The 17,743-nt window shown below is 46.1% G+C and overlaps 1 protein-coding gene across 2 annotated transcripts; it reads left to right on the top strand.

Annotated features, from left to right (window-relative positions):
• The first annotated feature begins 5,780 nt into the window (after nt 1-5,780).
• CCDC14 (coiled-coil domain containing 14) lies at nt 5,781-15,649 on the top strand. 2 transcript variants are annotated; one of them, XM_066323070.1, is made up of 13 exons: nt 5,781-5,825; nt 6,820-6,875; nt 7,352-7,415; nt 8,108-8,180; nt 8,274-8,414; nt 9,154-9,390; nt 9,478-9,572; nt 10,527-11,085; nt 11,615-11,756; nt 12,294-12,373; nt 12,814-13,032; nt 13,119-13,251; nt 14,250-15,649. In XM_066323070.1, the coding sequence occupies exons 1-13, from the start codon at nt 5,793-5,795 to the stop codon at nt 15,223-15,225; spliced, it is 2,808 nt and encodes a 935-aa protein (XP_066179167.1). In that variant the 5' UTR covers nt 5,781-5,792; the 3' UTR covers nt 15,226-15,649. The 2 variants fall into 2 exon arrangements, with proteins under 2 accessions (XP_066179167.1, XP_066179169.1); XM_066323072.1 differs by lacking the exon at nt 9,154-9,390.
• Nucleotides 15,650-17,743: the final 2,094 nt, after the last annotated feature.

The raw sequence follows: 17,743 nt of genomic DNA, 5'->3' as shown, positions 1-17,743 counted from the left end.
GGTGCTCAATCATGCTCAGGTTAGTATTTAATTACACCACTAGAACCTGTTAGTACTGGTAACAAGAGACTTTCAGACTTACACTGAATGTGAACTTGCCTTGGTTTTCCTAGGTAGGTACTGGAAAAAAACCCGTTTTCCGATGAAAATGGATTGATTGATTGATGGGTATCTCCTCTCACCTTTATTAGCTTCATTTTCTTTGCTTTCTCTCCTTCCTGCAACAAAAGAGCATTGTTTTATTTCATTTGAGAATTGTTCCCTCAAAGATCTCTGCTCCTCAAACGCTTGTGTTCTGTGTATATTTTTTTCTTCATCATTATTAAGCACATCAGTCTTGTACACAGTTTTCTGTAAGACCCTGGTGTTTCAACTCACTCTGTAAATAATTTAGGGTAGGAACAAGCTTTTTTTTTTATTTTCAGTGATGCTTCATGCAATATGGACAGCACCTCAAGCATTAAGATTGCAAATACAACCACATGTATGTTTTAATTATTCATCATTCAGGCAGCTCTTCCTTGGCTAATGATTTGAGTCTTTTTTTCCACATATACTATGCTTTTTTATTTATCTCGAATTTCCCAGCTTTTTTCTTCTTTTTTTGATTGGCATTAGCATTATTTCTACATCAAACAGGTGAAACCTGGGAGATTGTCAGTTTTCTTTCACAAAGATCTCAGCAACATTCAAAACTATGACCTGGAATTGTTTGAGGATTGTTGCTTTTCTGTCAAACAGGAGGAAAATATAAGAATGGTTTCACTAAATGGAATTAACTTTTATCTCTGAAAGATATCTTGATGATAAATTGGAGTAACAATATAATATTATGTATTAAAGCAGCTCAGGACTCTGAAGCATTTCAGTATGTAAGGCAAAAAAGAGTATTTTTTTTAATCACTGTTTTACCATAATAACCAGACAGGTCCAGAGATATTCAGTGATTCCCCACACTATTTCAATAAAGAAAGCCAGTGTAAATCAGAAAAAGTACCCATCTTCTGATGCCTGACTCTGCTCAGCATGTACTGCTACAAACCCTTGCAGTCCCATAACAGCTTGTTCTTGCCTTTAAAGAGTGACTACTTGGAGCTCTGTGACCATGAGAATTTTTAATTATTTATGGTCTTTCTAATCCTTGAGGTTGTATTTTTAAAAATTATTTATAAGACAATCATGCTGCTTCATCTGTAGCTTCAAAATGGTTCAGTTGGCAAGAATGGGACCTGATAGCTTTCTGTATTCATTTTCCTTCACATGAATAAAAATGAAGTGCTGGCTGATGCGTGTGTCTTCAAACCAAAGGATGAGATTGAGGGGGAGATCGGATTTTGTTATGTTACCTGTTGCTAAACACCTTGGAATAACCCTTCCTTATTTAAATATTGCACCCACATCTGTCAGTTCAATGAGAACTAAACCATAAACTTCCAGAAACTACCATAAGAAGAAAGTATACCAATGGTTCTGGCTTTAATCTGGCAGTTGCTACAACCCTTTTTGAGATTTTTTATCTTCCTTTTCTATCTTTCTAGTTTATATTCCTTCCTTCAGCTGTTCTGTTACAGTAACCATTTGGAATAGAGAAGAATTGAAGCATCCCCAAATTCCTACCAGAAAACCCTACTGAGTTACTGTTTTGTTTGGGGTTTTCTAGACAAGATGATAAACATCTTCACAATATATTTTTAATTCAAGCTTGTCATAGTTTCAGCATAAATGTTAACATGGTAATAAAACCAAAATTTACACATTGAGAGAGCAAAGATGTTGAATATTTATATACACTTCTGCTATAGTAGTCTTAATAGTAATTGCAATAGTAATGCAATCACATTTTCAGCCTGAAAATGTCATTGCTTCCAACTCTGAGTGGTCACAGTCTGTTTATTCAGCTAATAAAAGCGAGGACATGCAGAAGAGTGACACGCCGGTGATTCAGTGTGTGTGTGAGCGCGGAGCCTGCGGCAGCAGCCTCGATGATGGGAACACACGGCTGTCTGTGGGAACACACGGCTGTCCCTGGGAACACACGGCTGTCCCCGGGAACACACGGCTGTCCCTGGAACACACGGCTGTCTGTGGGAACACACGGCTGTCTGTGGGAACACACGGCTGTCTGTGGGAACACACGGCTGTCCCTGGAACACACGGCTGTCCCTGGAACACACGGCTGTCCCTGGGAACACACGGCTGTCCCAGGAACACACGGCTGTCTGTGGGAACACACGGCTGTCCCTGGAACACACGGCTGTCCCTGGGAACACACGGCTGTCCCTGGAACACACGGCTGTCTGTGGGAACACACGGCTGTCTGTGGGAACACACGGCTGTCCCTGGAACACACGGCTGTCTGTGGGAACACACGGCTGTCCCTGGGAACACACGGCTGTGCCTGGAACACACGGCTGTCCCTGGGAACACACGGCTGTCCCCGGGAACACACGGCTGTCCCTGGAACACACGGCTGTCTGTGGGAACACACGGCTGTCCCTGGGAACACACGGCTGTCCCTGGAACACACGGCTGTCTGTGGGAACACACGGCTGTCCCTGGGAACACACGGCTGTCTGTGGGAACACACGGCTGTCCCTGGAACACACGGCTGTCTGTGGGAACACACGGCTGTCCCTGGGAACACACGGCTGTCCCTGGAACACACGGCTGTCTGTGGGAACACACGGCTGTCCCTGGGAGCACACAGCTGTCTGTGGGAACACACGGCTGTCTGTGGGAGCACACGGCTGTCCCTGGGAACACACGGCTGTCCCCGGGAACACACGGCTGTCCCTGGAACACACGGCTGTCTGTGGGAGCACACGGCTGTCCCTGGAACACACGGCTGTCCTCGGGAACACACGGCTGTCTGTGGGAACACACGGCTGTCCCTGGGAACACACGGCTGTCTGTGGGAACACACGGCTGTCCCTGGAACACACGGCTGTCTGTGGGAACACACGGCTGTCCCCGGGAACACACGGCTGTCCCTGGAACACACGGCTGTCCCTGGGAACACACGGCTGTCTGTGGGAACACACGGCTGTCCCCGGGAACACACGGCTGTCTGTGGGAACACACGGCTGTCCCTGGAACACACGACTGTCCCCGGGAACACACGGCTGTCCTCGGGAGCACACGGCTGTCTGTGGGAGCACACGGCTGTTCCTGGAACACACGGCTGTCCCTGGAACACACGGCTGTCCCTGGGAACACACGGCTGTCTGTGGGAACACACGGCTGTCTGTAGGAACACACGGCTGTCCCTGGGAACACACGGCTGTCTGTGGGAACACACGGCTGTCCCCGGGAACACACGGCTGTCCCTGGGAACACACGGCTGTCTGTGGGAACACACGGCTGTCCCCGGGAACACACGGCTGTCCCTGGGAACACACGGCTGTCTGTGGGAACACACGGCTGTCCCTGGGAACACACGGCTGTCTGTGGGAACACACGGCTGTCCCCGGGAACACACGGCTGTCTGTGGGAACACACGGCTGTTCCTGGAACACACGGCTGTCTGTGGGAACACACGGCTGTCTGTGGGAACACACGGCTGTCTGTGGGAACACACGGCTGTTCCTGGAACACACGGCTGTCTGTGGGAACACACGGCTGTCCCTGGGAACACACGGCTGTCCCTGGGAACACACGGCTGTCTGTGGGAACACACGGCTGTCCCTGGGAACACACGGCTGTCTGGGAACACACGGCTGTCCCTGGGAACACACGGCTGTCTGTGGGAACACACGGCTGTCCCTGGGAACACACGGCTGTCTGGGAACACACGGCTGTCCCCGGGAACACACGGCTGTCTGTGGGAACACACGGCTGTCCCTGGGAACACACGGCTGTCCCTGGAACACACGGCTGTCTGTGGGAGCACACGGCTGTCCCTGGAACACACGGCTGTCTGTGGGAACACACGGCTGTCTGTGGGAACACACGGCTGTCCCTGGGAACACACGGCTGTCTGTGGGAGCACACGGCTGTCCCTGGAACACACGGCTGTCTGTGGGAACACACGGCTGTCCCTGGAACACACGGCTGTCCGTGGGAACACACGGCTGTCCCTGGGAACACACGGCTGTCCCTGGAACACACGGCTGTCCCTGGGAACACACGGCTGTCCCTGGGAACACACGGCTGTCCCTGGGAAGACACGGCTGTCCCTGGAACACACGGCTGTCTGTGGGAACACACGGCTGTCCCTGGAACACACGGCTGTCCCTGGAACACACGGCTGTCCGTGGGAACACACGGCTGTCCCTGGGAACACACGGCTGTCCCTGGAACACACGGCTGTCCCTGGGAACACACGGCTGTCCCTGGGAACACACGGCTGTCCCTGGGAAGACACGGCTGTCCCTGGAGCACACGGCTGTCTGTGGGAACACACGGCTGTCCCTGGAACACACGGCTGTCTGTGGGAACACACGGCTGTCCCTGGAACACACGGCTGTCCCTGGAACACACGGCTGTCTGTGGGAACACACGGCTGTCCCTGGAACACACGGCTGTCCCTGGGAACACACGGCTGTCCCTGGGAGCACACGGCTGTCCCTGGGAACACACGGCTGTCCCTGGGAACACACGGCTGTCCCCGGGAACACACGGCTGTCCCTGGAACACACGGCTGTCTGTGGGAACACACGGCTGTCTGTGGGAACACACGGCTGTCTGTGGGAACACACGGCTGTCCCTGGAACACACGGCTGTCCCTGGGAACACACGGCTGTCTGTGGGAACACACGGCTGTCCTCGGGAGCACACGGCTGTCCCCGGGAACCCCCGGAGGTTTATCGAGGCGGGAGCCAGCGCAGACCCGAGCAGCGATGGCTCGGCCCGCACACCGCGCTCCGGCGGCTCCTTCCCCCGTCAGCCGGCCTCACATCGGGGCCCTGCGGAGCACGGCCCGGCCCGCACGGCGGGACAGTCCCGAGCTGCCACAGGGGACTGTAATTCTGTAATTCAGGCTGCACACGAGGCGGAATTTTTTCACTGAGAGGGCGATTAGACATTGGAATGGGCTGACCAGGCGTGTGGTAAAGTGGCGGACCCTGGGAGTGTTTAAGAAAGACTGGAGGTGACACTGAGTGCCACGGTGTGTATGACATGGTGGTGTTCGGTCATAGGCTGGACTGGACGAGCAGGGAGATCTCTTCCAACCTGATTGATTCTGTGACCACTCACCTGCGGGGCTCGGTTTTCCACTTATTTTAGAAGTGTACAAAGACGCTATCCCGGCTGAACAGCGACGGGGCGAGAATTCCCGTCTCCTGAGGGGCGTTCCCTCAGGGCGCTCCCTCGGGGCGTTCCCTCAGAGCGCTACCTCGGAGCGCTCCCTCGGGGCGCTCCCTCGGGGCGCTCCCTCGGGGCGGTCCCTCGGGGCGGTCCCTCGGGGCGGTCCCTCAGGGCGGTCCCCGGGAACACACAAAGAAGCTATCCCGGCTGAACAGCGACGGGGCGAGAATTCCCGTCTCCTGAGGGGCGTTCCCTCGGGGCGCGGCGGGGCGGGGCACGCACCGCCCCCTCACGGCCCGCCTTAGCCCCGCCCTTTCCCCTTCTCGCTTCCCATTGGCTCCTCTGCTCCCTCTCTCCACCAATCCCCGGCCGCGCTGCCTCGCTCATCTCCTTCCCCTTCCCGCGCCCGAGGCCGCCGGCGCGCCGCGAGGCGGGGCTATTAGCTCCGCCCCTTGAATTAGCCCCGCCCCCCTCGGACGGATCGGGTGGTGATTGGCCGGCGCTGGTGGGGGCGGGGCGAGTGTGGGCGGGGCCGGGCCGGGGCCATGGCCGCGCCGAGGGCTGCTCGGCCCCGCAAGGTGCGTGAGGGCCGGGGGGATCGGGCGGGGTCTGCCCTGCTTCGGGGCTCGGTCCTCGTTCAGGGCCCCTCGCCAGAGCCCGGCCGTGCTCGGAGGGGGTGACGGGGCGTCGGAGGATCGCCCTTCGCCGTCCGCGTAACGCCTCCTGCGCGAGGTCGGGCCTTGCGAGGCCGAGCCCGCCTTGTACCGCAGCCACCTGACCGTGCTCCTGAGGGGCTGTGCGCGGCTCTGGGCCTGCCTCTCTGCCCGAGGGATGTGGAGCTCCTAGAGCGGCTCCAGTGGGCTCTGGAGCATCATCCCTTGCGAGGAAAGGCTGAAGGGGCTGTGGGTGTTCGGGAGGAGATGGCCGAGAGCGGACCTTAGCAGTGTGTGCGAAGAGCTGCCGGGGGTGTCGGAGGACGGAGCCAGGCTCTGCTCGGACACGGGGCCATGGGCACAAACCGAGGCACAGGGAGGTCACCTGAACGTGAGGGAGAGCGGGTTGTCCAGAGAGGGTGTGGAGTGGCCCTCACTGGAGATATCCAGGAGCGGGTCAGGATACAGACCTGAGCCATGTGCTCTGGGATGTCACTGCTTGAGCCACTGAGTCCCTTCCAGCCTCACCCACGCTGTGATTCTGTAACTGTGTTTCTGTGCTGTGCTCTGGCCACAGATGATTCTTAAAGTCCCCACAGATCAGGCCTGTATTTATCAAGCATGGTTTCCACTTGAAACACAGTTGTACTTCAGCTCTTGGAGAGTCCTCCAGTGAGTGGCTGTGTCTGTAGAATGCTGTGGAAATTCACAAAGCATCCTGCTGTCAAGGCATCTTTGTGAGATGAAAACCATAAGCCTCGGGCTCTACTGGCAGCAGTTGGCCCCTTGTGTTGAGGGCTGTAACTTCTCTTGAATTGATCCACCTTGGCAAAAGTTTGTGGAATTGGTGGGCAATAGTAGTCTTCAAGTGTTGTGAAAATACTGCGTGAAAATCAAAGTGTGTTTCTGTAATCAACAGGCTCTGTCCTCTGGAAGGCTGTCAGGAGCAGTTAAACTAACAAATGGAAGAAATCAGTAAGACTTTATTCATTAATACTGTTTTAAATTGTGTGTGTGTGTGAGCATTTGGGAGTCTTATACTTGTCATGAACTTGTCACAGCTGAACAAAAAAATCTTTGTGTGTGTATATAAGACATTTTGAACTGAAAGGTTCTAAGCATCCCATGGACAGGCACAAACTGAATAGAAATTTGGCAAATAAAAATACAGATTTCATTCTTAAAGTTTTATCTATAAAAGACTGAATTTATATAATTACTAACTGTATGTAAGACGGTTGAGTGGAGACTGAATTCTTCTTTGACATACATTTTTATTATCTGCTTAACATGTTTGTTGCAGCCATGCATAGTTTTCAGAAAGAGTTATTTTGTTTGATGATGAAATTAATTTTGTTTTGCTTGCTATTATTTAATGAAAGTAAGTTTGTATTTTTTTACTTTGTTTCCCATTAAGGAGGTGGTATAAACAGTGAATTTCACTTTTTCAGGCTTGGCTTAAGGAAAGGATGTCATTCTGATGCAGAATTCCATTCCACTGAATCAGACAGTCAGGTAATTAAATGGCTCTTTAACACAGTCATCCCTGTCATCTAAAGAGAAGGGAAAATGGCATACCTTGAGTAACAGAAGAAAGCCAGATTAATTTAGATCCTAATTAATTTCCATCTGAACCTGAAATTGCTCCTGCAAGGTGAGCAAGAGCGTGTCTGTCCTGCATCTTTCAGACAGGAGCAAATGGGCTTTGTGTGCCCTGAGTCTGGCCGGGACAGATCTCCTGGAGGCAAGGATACATTGTGCAAACACAGATGAGCTGCTCATGGGCAAGGGCTGGCCCTCACCGAAGAGCAGCTGCCCCTGTTAGGTTTTTGTGCTGGAAAGAAAGGGTAGCACGGAGTCAGTGCTGCAGGACTGGTTTTACTGGTCCTGAGCCAGTTGTCTCCAAAATAAAGTAGGCTGTATTGTTTTAATGTACATAGAAATAAGAATAAAAAACATACATGTAATTAACATAAAATCCAGCAGATGGACACGGATGCAACAGCACAATTCAGGTATTTTGCATGGTCTGTGTGTTTGCAAACTTTCGTGTATTTGCAGAGTAGTACATGAGAAATTGCACATTTTTTGGTTATGAGTTGTTCTTTGTCCTGTCATGGCAGATTGGGGTACACTCACCTCTAAAACAGCACCTCGGTGTACTGAAACGTGGTGCTCATTTACTGACTGCAGTGCTCTTTGTGCAGGTTGATGCTGTTCCTAATGGGCTTGACCACTGTGCAGCTTTACTGAAGAATATCTTACAAAAGGAGGCTTCAGGTTGTACCTATTGAAAACACACTTACATTTTTAGGTTTTGTAATACTCTCTTGATTAGTTTTGTTGACTGCTTTTTCTTTCAACTACTCCTAGGAAGGGAAACTGTCCATAAACAACCTGGGAAAACAGCTACCTTTAAATTTACTTCCAAGCCTCTGCTAACCAAAGGAAACACTTCCAAGAAGAAAGGGTTAAAAAGAATCATCACTCCTGCCCCTGTCCAAAAAGAAATTGGTAAGTGGGCTTTCTTAGGCTTGATTTATTTTTTGTTCAAGCAACCTTGAAAGACTCCTCAACTTATTGAGATGCAGCAAGGCTTCAAATAATTGTTGCTGTTTGTGACAGGTTGATCCTGGGTTGGATCCACAAAAGGATGTATTATTCCCTTTTAGCAACCTCAAATGTTCACTAAACAATTATTGAAATTCATAAGTGTTTGAATTTCAGGTACAAGGAAGAAAGTTGGGTGTGTTTACAGGTACCAGCATCATCAGGTTTATCTGGTAGGAAGTGTGGAGGAAAATGAAAACAGAGAAAAACCTTTCCCTGCTTTTCTTGGACAGGGAAGAACTGCAATGCTTGGCCTCAGTTTAGGATCCACAGCTAGAAGCTGCTCTGAAGTTCAGTGTCCAGCCAGGCTTTTCTCAAAGATGGGTTTGTGGAAACAGGGAAGTGTGGCTAGAAATGACAACACCTCAAATGGTTTAGTGGCCAAAGCACTGAAGAGAAAGGTAGATGGGGTGCTGTCAGTTGAGTTGCTCCCAGGGAAAATATTTCATTTATTATCATTTCTGCCTCTCTGCCACCTGCTTCTTCTGTGCAGTTTCTAATCCAGTAGGTGAGTGGGGCCTGTAGACAGCCTTTGTTTCTGTTTTCAAGGGAGCCTTGCAGAATCTGCCAGATGATGCAATGGGTTTGTGTAGATCAAGAAAACAGGCAACTTCAGCTGGAGTTTTTTGTTATTTTCCTACAGTGCCAATATCAAATAGAAAAGTTGCCTCATCTACCACACCCTCTAGTGAGAAGGAGCTTTCCAGTGCAGCACAGAATCAGATGGTTCAATCAATTCATGTGCCCTGCAGTGAACACTCTCCTGGGGCCTTTCAGAAATTGTATGAGCATGTGCAAACTCAGATGTCTCTGACTGGCCAGCCCCCACAGAAGAATAATGAAATTCCTGCTGTAACTCCTTGTCCCACCTCAAACCAGGGTTAGTGGACCTATTAGTGTGGAGTTGACTATTTAACGGCATGAGTTTTGCCCACATTGCCCTGATCTGAGTGTTGTTTTCTTTTAGGATGTCAAAATGTTACAGCTTTGAATTATCAGTTACCTACCTCCACATCAGCACTGTCCCTGCAGCATTCATCTAATCCCTCATCCACTCAGTCAGTAAGTAAAAGTTTGATGCTCACTATCAGCAAACACTGAATTAGCACTGCCTGTTTATTTGTACATTTCCTTGCATCAGTTTTCCTAATAATCTTCCTTTAAAAAAATTGTGTATTTCAAGCTGTAATGATGCACAGAGAAAACGCTGCTATTCACAACACATTTTATGTAGACACCAAGAAATGGAATTAGAGGCATTTCAACTGGCTGCTTGCTTCTGCCTGGGGACTTCTGTAATGGACAGCAAACATGGAAAGTGCAGGAAATTATTGATTACTGTTAATTGCATTCTCAGTAATGCACACTAGGATCATTAGGCAGCTCCTGATAGAAGAACCCATATATCATATGGAGCTTTCCCTGCCAATGATCAAGGCAATTATTTCTTCAGACATGCTGTGTCATCTTAGAGCCACGTGTTGAGATGCCTTTTCAGGGTATAGAATACCCTATATTTCAGGGTATAGAATAGAGGTGATGGAGGATACCAGCTGCCACCTCAGGAAATGTGGCAAAGGGCTTGAATCTGTAAACCTGTAAACTTACCTTCCATCTGCAGGCACTCCATATGTAGCTAGTGATGACCTTGACTTTTAAAATTTCATCTACTTAAAATACTAAAAGGTATTGTCCTTTATGTTTCTTTTCTTCCCTCTTCTGCTTGGATTCAAGAAACTGCTGAGGTTTTTTCATTACAGAACAATGTAAAAGAACTGTGCTTTAATGTTGCCAATAACATTTCAGATAAAGGTAATCTAAATCAGATTTACATTTTAATTGCTCCTTTTTATACAGGAAAATTATTCCATTATTAATTTGTAGTTGTTCTCATAATTAGCAAAGAATGAACAAGCCTACAGTGAGTCAGATAAGGGTGGTGCTGGTTGGGGTTTTTCTCCTAAAGATTTAAAAATCATGTTAATTTTTTGCTTAATGAGAATATGTTTTATGCAGGGTGTTCCTGTAGACGGTGCCAATGAATGTGTGCCAGAGATGGGAGGACCTGTGGCTTGCCCAATGGTTTTTCCTGCTGCTGCTGCACAAACAGGGTCTGGAGCTGCTCTTCCTGGTGTGATCCCTCCTACAGCACCAAGAGCATCAACCCCTTCAGTGCCTGCGTTGATCCCAGCATCTTCTGCCAGAGACACGGCCCCAGGCCAGGAGCAGCAGATGAGAGAAGCAGATCTGATGTGGTGCATACAAGCCCTGTTACAGTCCCATGAAATGCTGAATGGCAGGACTGAACAGAGGGGCCCTCATCACTGTCCAGCACAGTGTGATGGCTCAAGTGACACAGAGGACGACACTCCTGAGGAGCACAGGGAGGACGTGGGCACTGAAGAAGATGAGTTGAATGTACTTGATTGGTCTCCAGTGAAAGATACAAGCTGTAAGACGAGTTATGTCAAGAAAGTTCTAAAATCTAGAAAAGAAAGTTCAGAAGAAACAGCCCATAAAGTTAGGACTGTAAAATACCTTATGGGGGAGCTCAGAGCACTGGTAACAGATCAAGGTGAGGATATTTTCATTGTGCAGTATAGTTATTACATACAAATAACACAAGAGTTCTATTAAGAGTGAGCACTTCAGTTTCTGAAAGTTGTATGTGTTAGATGATGTGTGACATCTTACTGTGTTTTTTCACAACTGTAAAACCTTCAGGATTCACTCTGGATAAGTATTTATTTTTGTAATATTTTAGTATTATCCTGACAGTAAGATAAAGGTTGTTGTTATTCATGTACAGCCTTTCCCCTGAGAAGGGTCCTGGTGTGGACAGATTGCAACAGCAGTCCCACCAAGGCTGGTTGGAAAGATGGTGGGTTGTGTTTTATTGAGGATGTGAAGAATAGTTTTCATACTCAAGCTTAACAATTTTAAATACATATAGTTAAAGATGAAGTTTACTTGGAGAGAAAAACCCCCAGATACTATTAAGTTAAATTAAATAATTTTGCAGATTGCTTACTCACATGTAAAGCACTAGTTGTATTACAGATTTGTGGGTTTATGGAGTCTCTTTCCCCCCTCGCTTGTTGCAGGTGACTCAGAGATGCTGAGGCTGGTGGGTGAGATAGAAAGCTCCGTGTCCCTGCTCCCAGCCGTGGTGGAGAGTTGGAATATCCAGGCTGAAATCGCTGTGGCCCTGCAGCCTCTGCGGAGCGAGAACGCCCAGCTGCGCAGGTGGGGAGCTCCTCACTGAGCTGTGCTCACTGCACCTGCAGCATCTGCTCTGCTCTGCTTTAAACTGCCTTTTTATGAATTAGAAAGCGGCTGGGGTAAGGGCATATACTTTAAAAAGCAATAATTAACACTTTGGTGTTAATTATTAGTTAGTACTGTCGGTTATCTGGTGGTCGTGCGGTCAGTGCATCACTCTGAAGACTGCACTACCAAGAGTTAGCCTGCTCATATTCTTTGTGTAGTTTATTCTGAAATGCAAAAGTGTCTCTCATTTCGGGGGGCTCTCACATAACTGGGTAGCATTTACTTCAGAACAGGGTTATATGCCAGATATTTACCAGATACTTGGAAAGGAGCTTCTGGGTTGAATAAGTACCAGAATGTAAGAAAAATGTGTTATTAAGACTTTATATTTCGGAAGTATTCCCTGACATTTAATTCCCAAAAGCAACTTCTCACCAAACTGATTTAAAGTGCAGCCCTTTTGAGTGTATTCTAATATTTCTGAATTTGTGCCTTTTCACAATTCACATTTAGGAGACTAAGAATATTAAACCAGCAACTTAGGGAACAAGAAAGCAGTGAGAAGACATCTGGACAGAGCTGCAACTATGAATGTAAAGTACCAATAATTTTGCTTGGTAGTGGCATATTTGTTACAGCTTTATTACAATAGATATTGTATTTTTTTATTTATATATCTGCAGTCTCATGTATCTGTATGAATTGTAGCCTTTACTAATAGCTGAACTAAGTGGATCTAATGCTGCAGATGCATTTGCATGTACAGTTGGGCCTTTTTAGACTCTATATAGTAGGATTTGGCTCTTCAGCTGCCAAGCACGTTTTCTTATGTGCCTCTTAAAAATGAAGATGACTGATTAAATGATTAAGAGGAAAGCTTGAGCTTTATCTTGCTAAAAAAACCAACCAAATGAAAAAGCTTCTATCTGTAACCAAAATTCATATTACCAAGATTATTTAAAAACTTGGTTTGGTTTAGAAATTCAAACTACCACACAAAACACTTGAACATTTTCTGTTTTACTTTTGGTAGTGGTTTCTTTGCAGTCCTTGAACATGATGCTCCAGAGTCAATTGAAAGAATCGCAGAAAGGCCTTGATTCACTGCAGGCTAAAAATGAAGAACTACTGAAAATAATAGAAAGCCAGAAAAAAGAAAATAAACATCTTGCAAAAAGTATTCAAGATAAAGAAGAAGAATTGCTAGAAAACAAACAGCATTATGACATCCATTCCACCAAGCTCAAGATTGGTGCGTGTTTTCAGTTTGTTTATTCTTTGTCTAGCATTTTGAAAGTTAAAAGAAATAATTATTGTAAGTTCTTGTTGGCATTTCAGAAGTGGAAGAGGCATTAGGAACTGTGAAGAGCCTTCAGTTTAAGCTGGAAGCTGCAGAGAAAGAAAATAAGATTTTGGGCATAACATTACGCCAGCGTGATGCAGAAGTTCAGAGACTGAGGGAATTAACCAGGTACTATTGGCTAAGGGTTTTTTGGGCCTCCTGACATTATTTTTCTTTTTAAAAATCTTTCCTCTTTCTTATTCCATGGGGGTTTTGGGGTTTCTTTTTATCCTGTGGATTATTGTAGTCTGAGTATCTTGGTGGTGGGAGATCACATAAGCTAAAACTTCTCTCTGCAGTTTGTTTTGTTACAGTGCTGCTATCATTTTGTTTTAAAACAGAGTTGTCATATTCCTTGAGTTCTGTGGTAAAGTAAAATACTATCTGCCATAACTTATGGGAAGTCTTAACTCCTAATAGCAGATCTGCCAGTAAGAACTATTGCTGTGAATTTATTTTATCTTACTTTTTTTATGCTGAAAATAGTGGCAGGTTGGGAAATATAAACAGCTTTTTGCAGATGCACAGCGGTGTGTATATACAATTGCTTTGGATATATTGTGCAAACTCTTCAGAGAAGTTTAGACACTTCTGTGGCTGCTGTGCTGTCCACCAGGTGGTGGTAGAACGATGTGATATCACACGTGTGTGTGTATGCCAGAGACAGAAACATCTAAACTTTCATCTCTTTGATGGACAGAGCAGTAAGTTAGAGGAATTATTTCTTTTATAATTTTTTTTTATTGAGATGCAATGGAAAGAATAATTCAGAAAACCTTTCTTAGTGTCTTAGTGATTTTAATTACTGCTTCTTTCAGCCTTGTAACAGTTTCTTGGCATCAATTCATTCCATCGTGTGCTGCTCAAAGCAGGTACACCAGGAATAATCTGGAGAACTTCATTGGGTTGTGCTATTTTTGTTACTTTTTAGCCACAGTGAGCTGAAGAAGAATTCAAAAAATTTGGAATTGGTTCACATTTGTACTGCATTTTATGGCACTATCTAGAAAGTGCATTGCAGCTTTGCCACAGCCTGATAAATCTAATTCTTTGTTTCCATAGAAAGGTTTTTAACTGTTTTTTTAGTGACTGATTGTGAATCTGTCTGGTTGATTTTACCCTAACAGAACCTTGCAGGGCAGCATGGCCAAGCTTCTGTCTGACCTCACAGGGGACAATGTTAGACCCAAACCTGAAAAAGCTCTCTCAAAGTCTCTTTTGGAGGACCATGAAAAGCAGATGCAACCTGAGCTGTTTCCTGGGAGTACTTCAGTAATGACTTACCTTAAAACATTAGAAATGGATCATATTTTGATAGATACGGATCTTCAATTCTCAAATAAAATCGGAGAAGTAGAAATGCAAAATCTGTCCTATGAAAAGTTTGCTGCTGAAGGAAGTAAAATTAACAGTACAGTCACAGAAGAAGGAACATCAGCTCCCAGAGGACCACCAGCTCCACTGAAGCAAGATGCAGAAGCAGGGAGTGATTCTGGAACTTTACTAGATGACCAAAGCAAGTTGGATGAGACAATTTATATTCCACTGACTAGCAGTGCCTCTCAAAAACAGCAGGCAGTCTCTGGAAGAAGTGGTGTGCTACCCCAGAGCAGAGGGGCTTCTCAGAGGCTGGATTACCACTGTGAGCTCCCAAGCTCTGTGCAGCAGTGTGGATGTGAGGATCCACCTCTGCTGGATAAACTAAATGCTGGGTACAGTGTGAAAAAGACTCTGGAAAACACACCTGAGGGTACAGGGGATAAAGCAAAGCCAGAAGGAGACAAAGGCCAAGTGAGGCCCAGAGGCATTGCCAGTGGGGCTGCAAAAGATTTCTTGGATAAACCAGACCAGCCTCAGCCTGGTACATACCCTCGTGCATCAATGCCATTTCCAACAGGGATTTCTCAGAAAACAGGCAGTAAAGCAGCTGATTTTAGTTGCATTTCATTGGATGATTTCTCAGGGAGGTCTGACTGGAGCATCTCTTCTTTCTCAACGTTTACCTCTCGAGATGAAGAGGACTTTAAAAATAGCTTAGCAGCTTTGGATGCCAACATAGCCAGGTTACAAAGGACTCTGCAAAGTAACATTAGGAAACAGTGAGTGTGAGAAAGCAAAATGGGCTGCAGCTATTTGGATAAATTAAGTTTATCTGAAGTATATTAAGTACGGTACTGATAGGAATATTTGTATATAACACCTTGTTCCTAGCTGTCTCAATTATGGATAGAATTTGTTTCTCATTAGGCTGTGGTGCTGTTCCCCTTCATGTGTACAACTTGAAATGACTGGCTTTTTATATAAAATAGAAATGGCTTTTTAAATTATGACTTGGTTTTATACTCTTTACTTGCAAAATTAAACGTACTTGTTTACTTGTGGTTTTTTTCCTTCCCCAAAGAATATTGCAAGGTGCTGTACAGAAGCAAGAGGTTCCACAGGCAGAAGCCAGGGCAGAGCTGGTTACAGAGCAGTTCTGCATGAATGCTGAGAGTTAGAGTTGCTAAATCAGGATCATGCTATTCCAGTCCTTTTTCACTCACCACTGATAAAACTATTTTCTCTTTGGAGAATTGTCCTTGAAGAAAGGAGTTCTTGAAGGGGAGAGTCCAGACAAGGACAAGGATCCAAAAAAGGATCAGCAAAGTTCCATTGCTTTCTACAGTTCTGTTATAGGGCCTGCTTTTTACAGATGTTTGCTTTTTGTCTAAAGTAAAAGGGAATGTAGTACCAGTGGATAAACACAGAACAAAAGCTGCTGAGGAACAGAAGCAGCAGAGCTGACACACAGGAGACAAATGAGGCTTTAGCAGAAAGCTGGCAAACCAGTACAGTTAGGAAAGCACCAGAATATACAGCCTGAGGAAGGCAGGGAAATTCTACAGTTGTTGAGGTGTCAAACATCTCTTGGACATTAATACAGAGTCTGGACTGAATCACCCGAATTGGCTCTCACAGGAATGGGAGTGGAGCAGGGAATGATTCCAGTCTATTCTCCCTGACAGGCTTTTCCATCTCTCAGTCTCAAGAATATGCATAATGTGTTTAGGTTACAGGTAGAGGAAGGTACCACTGGCACCACTCCGTGCCTCTTACACCCTCAGCAATGCTTCAGAGCTGTTTTTCAGGGAAAATAGCTTTGGAAAAGGAACAGCAGCATAAAGACCTGAGTTTAAGGCTGGTGTTTCCACAGAACTGCTGATCATTTTTTTTTCCTAGAAAACACTGTTGTCTTTCCTGGCACTCTTTTCTTGTATGTTTCCACGTAGGAGAAAAGTCCCTCATGGTTCTCTGCTTGTGTGGACACATTTTAAAGTTAGGACACTGTCCATGCATTGTGCTGGGGAGCAGCTCTGTGATTATTTTAGTTATTGGTAACTGAGTCATACAAAGGTATGAAGAGAACACACACTACAGAAGATGCCAACTGGCACTCCTGCTTTGAAAAAGGAAAGTTAGACTAAATAGTGACTTCAGTCATTTAGAATGCTTTTAAGGCTTGGCCTGGATTTCTCAGTATTCTCCACACTCACTGTGCTCAGATTCAAAATAAGGTGGTTGAAAGTGAACAAGTTTAAATTAAGTATTTACAAGCAGTTTCAGTGCAGAAGCTAAACAAGATTTAAACAATTATTATGGTGTGGGTGAAAGACAAGCTACAATAAATTGTAATCTTTAGAACTCACAAGAAACCTGAAAAAAGATGGGAAGAATATATTCAGTATTAGACAACTCATTCAATTTTCTCCTTGCAGCCAAGGCTTTCTCCATTTGAAGGAGAGTATTCCTCCTGGCCAAAGCCAACTGCTGTGTGTAAAGGCAGCTGTGGTGTCAAGATGCCCAAGCATGTTGCTCTTGTGTTGAGAGCACTTACATTCATTTTCCCTCAGTGGGGGAAGATGTTTCACCATCTTACTTCTTTCCTGTTTGCCTTCACAAAGTCAGTTCTGAGAAAGCAGGAGATGACTACTGGAAAACACTCCTGGGCACAATGACACAGGAGCAGGTCTGAAATGTGTGCCCACTTCCAAGGAGGAGAAACTTAGAGGAAGAAACAGGAAGGAGACTTTTTTAATGTGGCCTTTCTTTTTGTACTCCAGTATGTCAATCAGAGCTATGGTAACTCAATGAAATATAACATTTCCCATATTTGGGCAGTATAAATGTGCACTGTTATGTATTCAGTAACAGCTGTGAAACTCCTCTTCTGTTGTGTGGATTAACTTGAGCAGCTCAAACAGCAACATCAGTGATCATGATTAGATATTACAAAAAAACAATCTTCATTATGAGGCTGGTGAGGCACTGGAGGAGATTTCCCCCCAAAACTGTGGATGCCCCATCCCTGGAAATGTTTGAGGCCAGGCTGAAGAGGCTGTTGTAGGCTTTGAACAACCTCCTGTATGGGAACATGTCCCTGCCTAGGGCAGGGGTTGGAACTAGAGGATGTTTTCCATCCCTTCCAGCCCAAACCATTCTATGATATGTAGCCTCATCTAGGCTTTTCTTGTGAACACAGAAGTTACAAGAGTTTCATTTTAATAAATCATATTCTGTGAAGTTGACATCTGCACCTTCCAGTGATGTGGAAAGGAAAGGAACTCTTAAAACATGTCATCAA

The sequence above is a fragment of the Sylvia atricapilla genome, chromosome 7 (genome assembly GCF_009819655.1).
Source record: "Sylvia atricapilla isolate bSylAtr1 chromosome 7, bSylAtr1.pri, whole genome shotgun sequence".
Taxonomy (NCBI): Eukaryota; Metazoa; Chordata; class Aves; order Passeriformes; family Sylviidae; genus Sylvia; species Sylvia atricapilla.
Note: the sequence above shows the minus strand (reverse complement) of the source record. Positions and strands in the feature narration are given on the sequence as shown.

Bases quoted from the DNA above. Each gene is read 5' to 3' on its own strand.
- CCDC14 (XM_066323070.1), top strand. From the start codon at position 5,793: ATGGCCGCGCCGAGGGCTGCTCGGCCCCGCAAG. The intron at 7,416-8,107 runs GTAATTAAATGG...CTCTTTGTGCAG, and splicing joins CCACTGAATCAGACAGTCAG to GTTGATGCTGTTCCTAATGG. The intron at 9,391-9,477 runs GTTAGTGGACCT...GTTTTCTTTTAG, and splicing joins TTGTCCCACCTCAAACCAGG to GATGTCAAAATGTTACAGCT.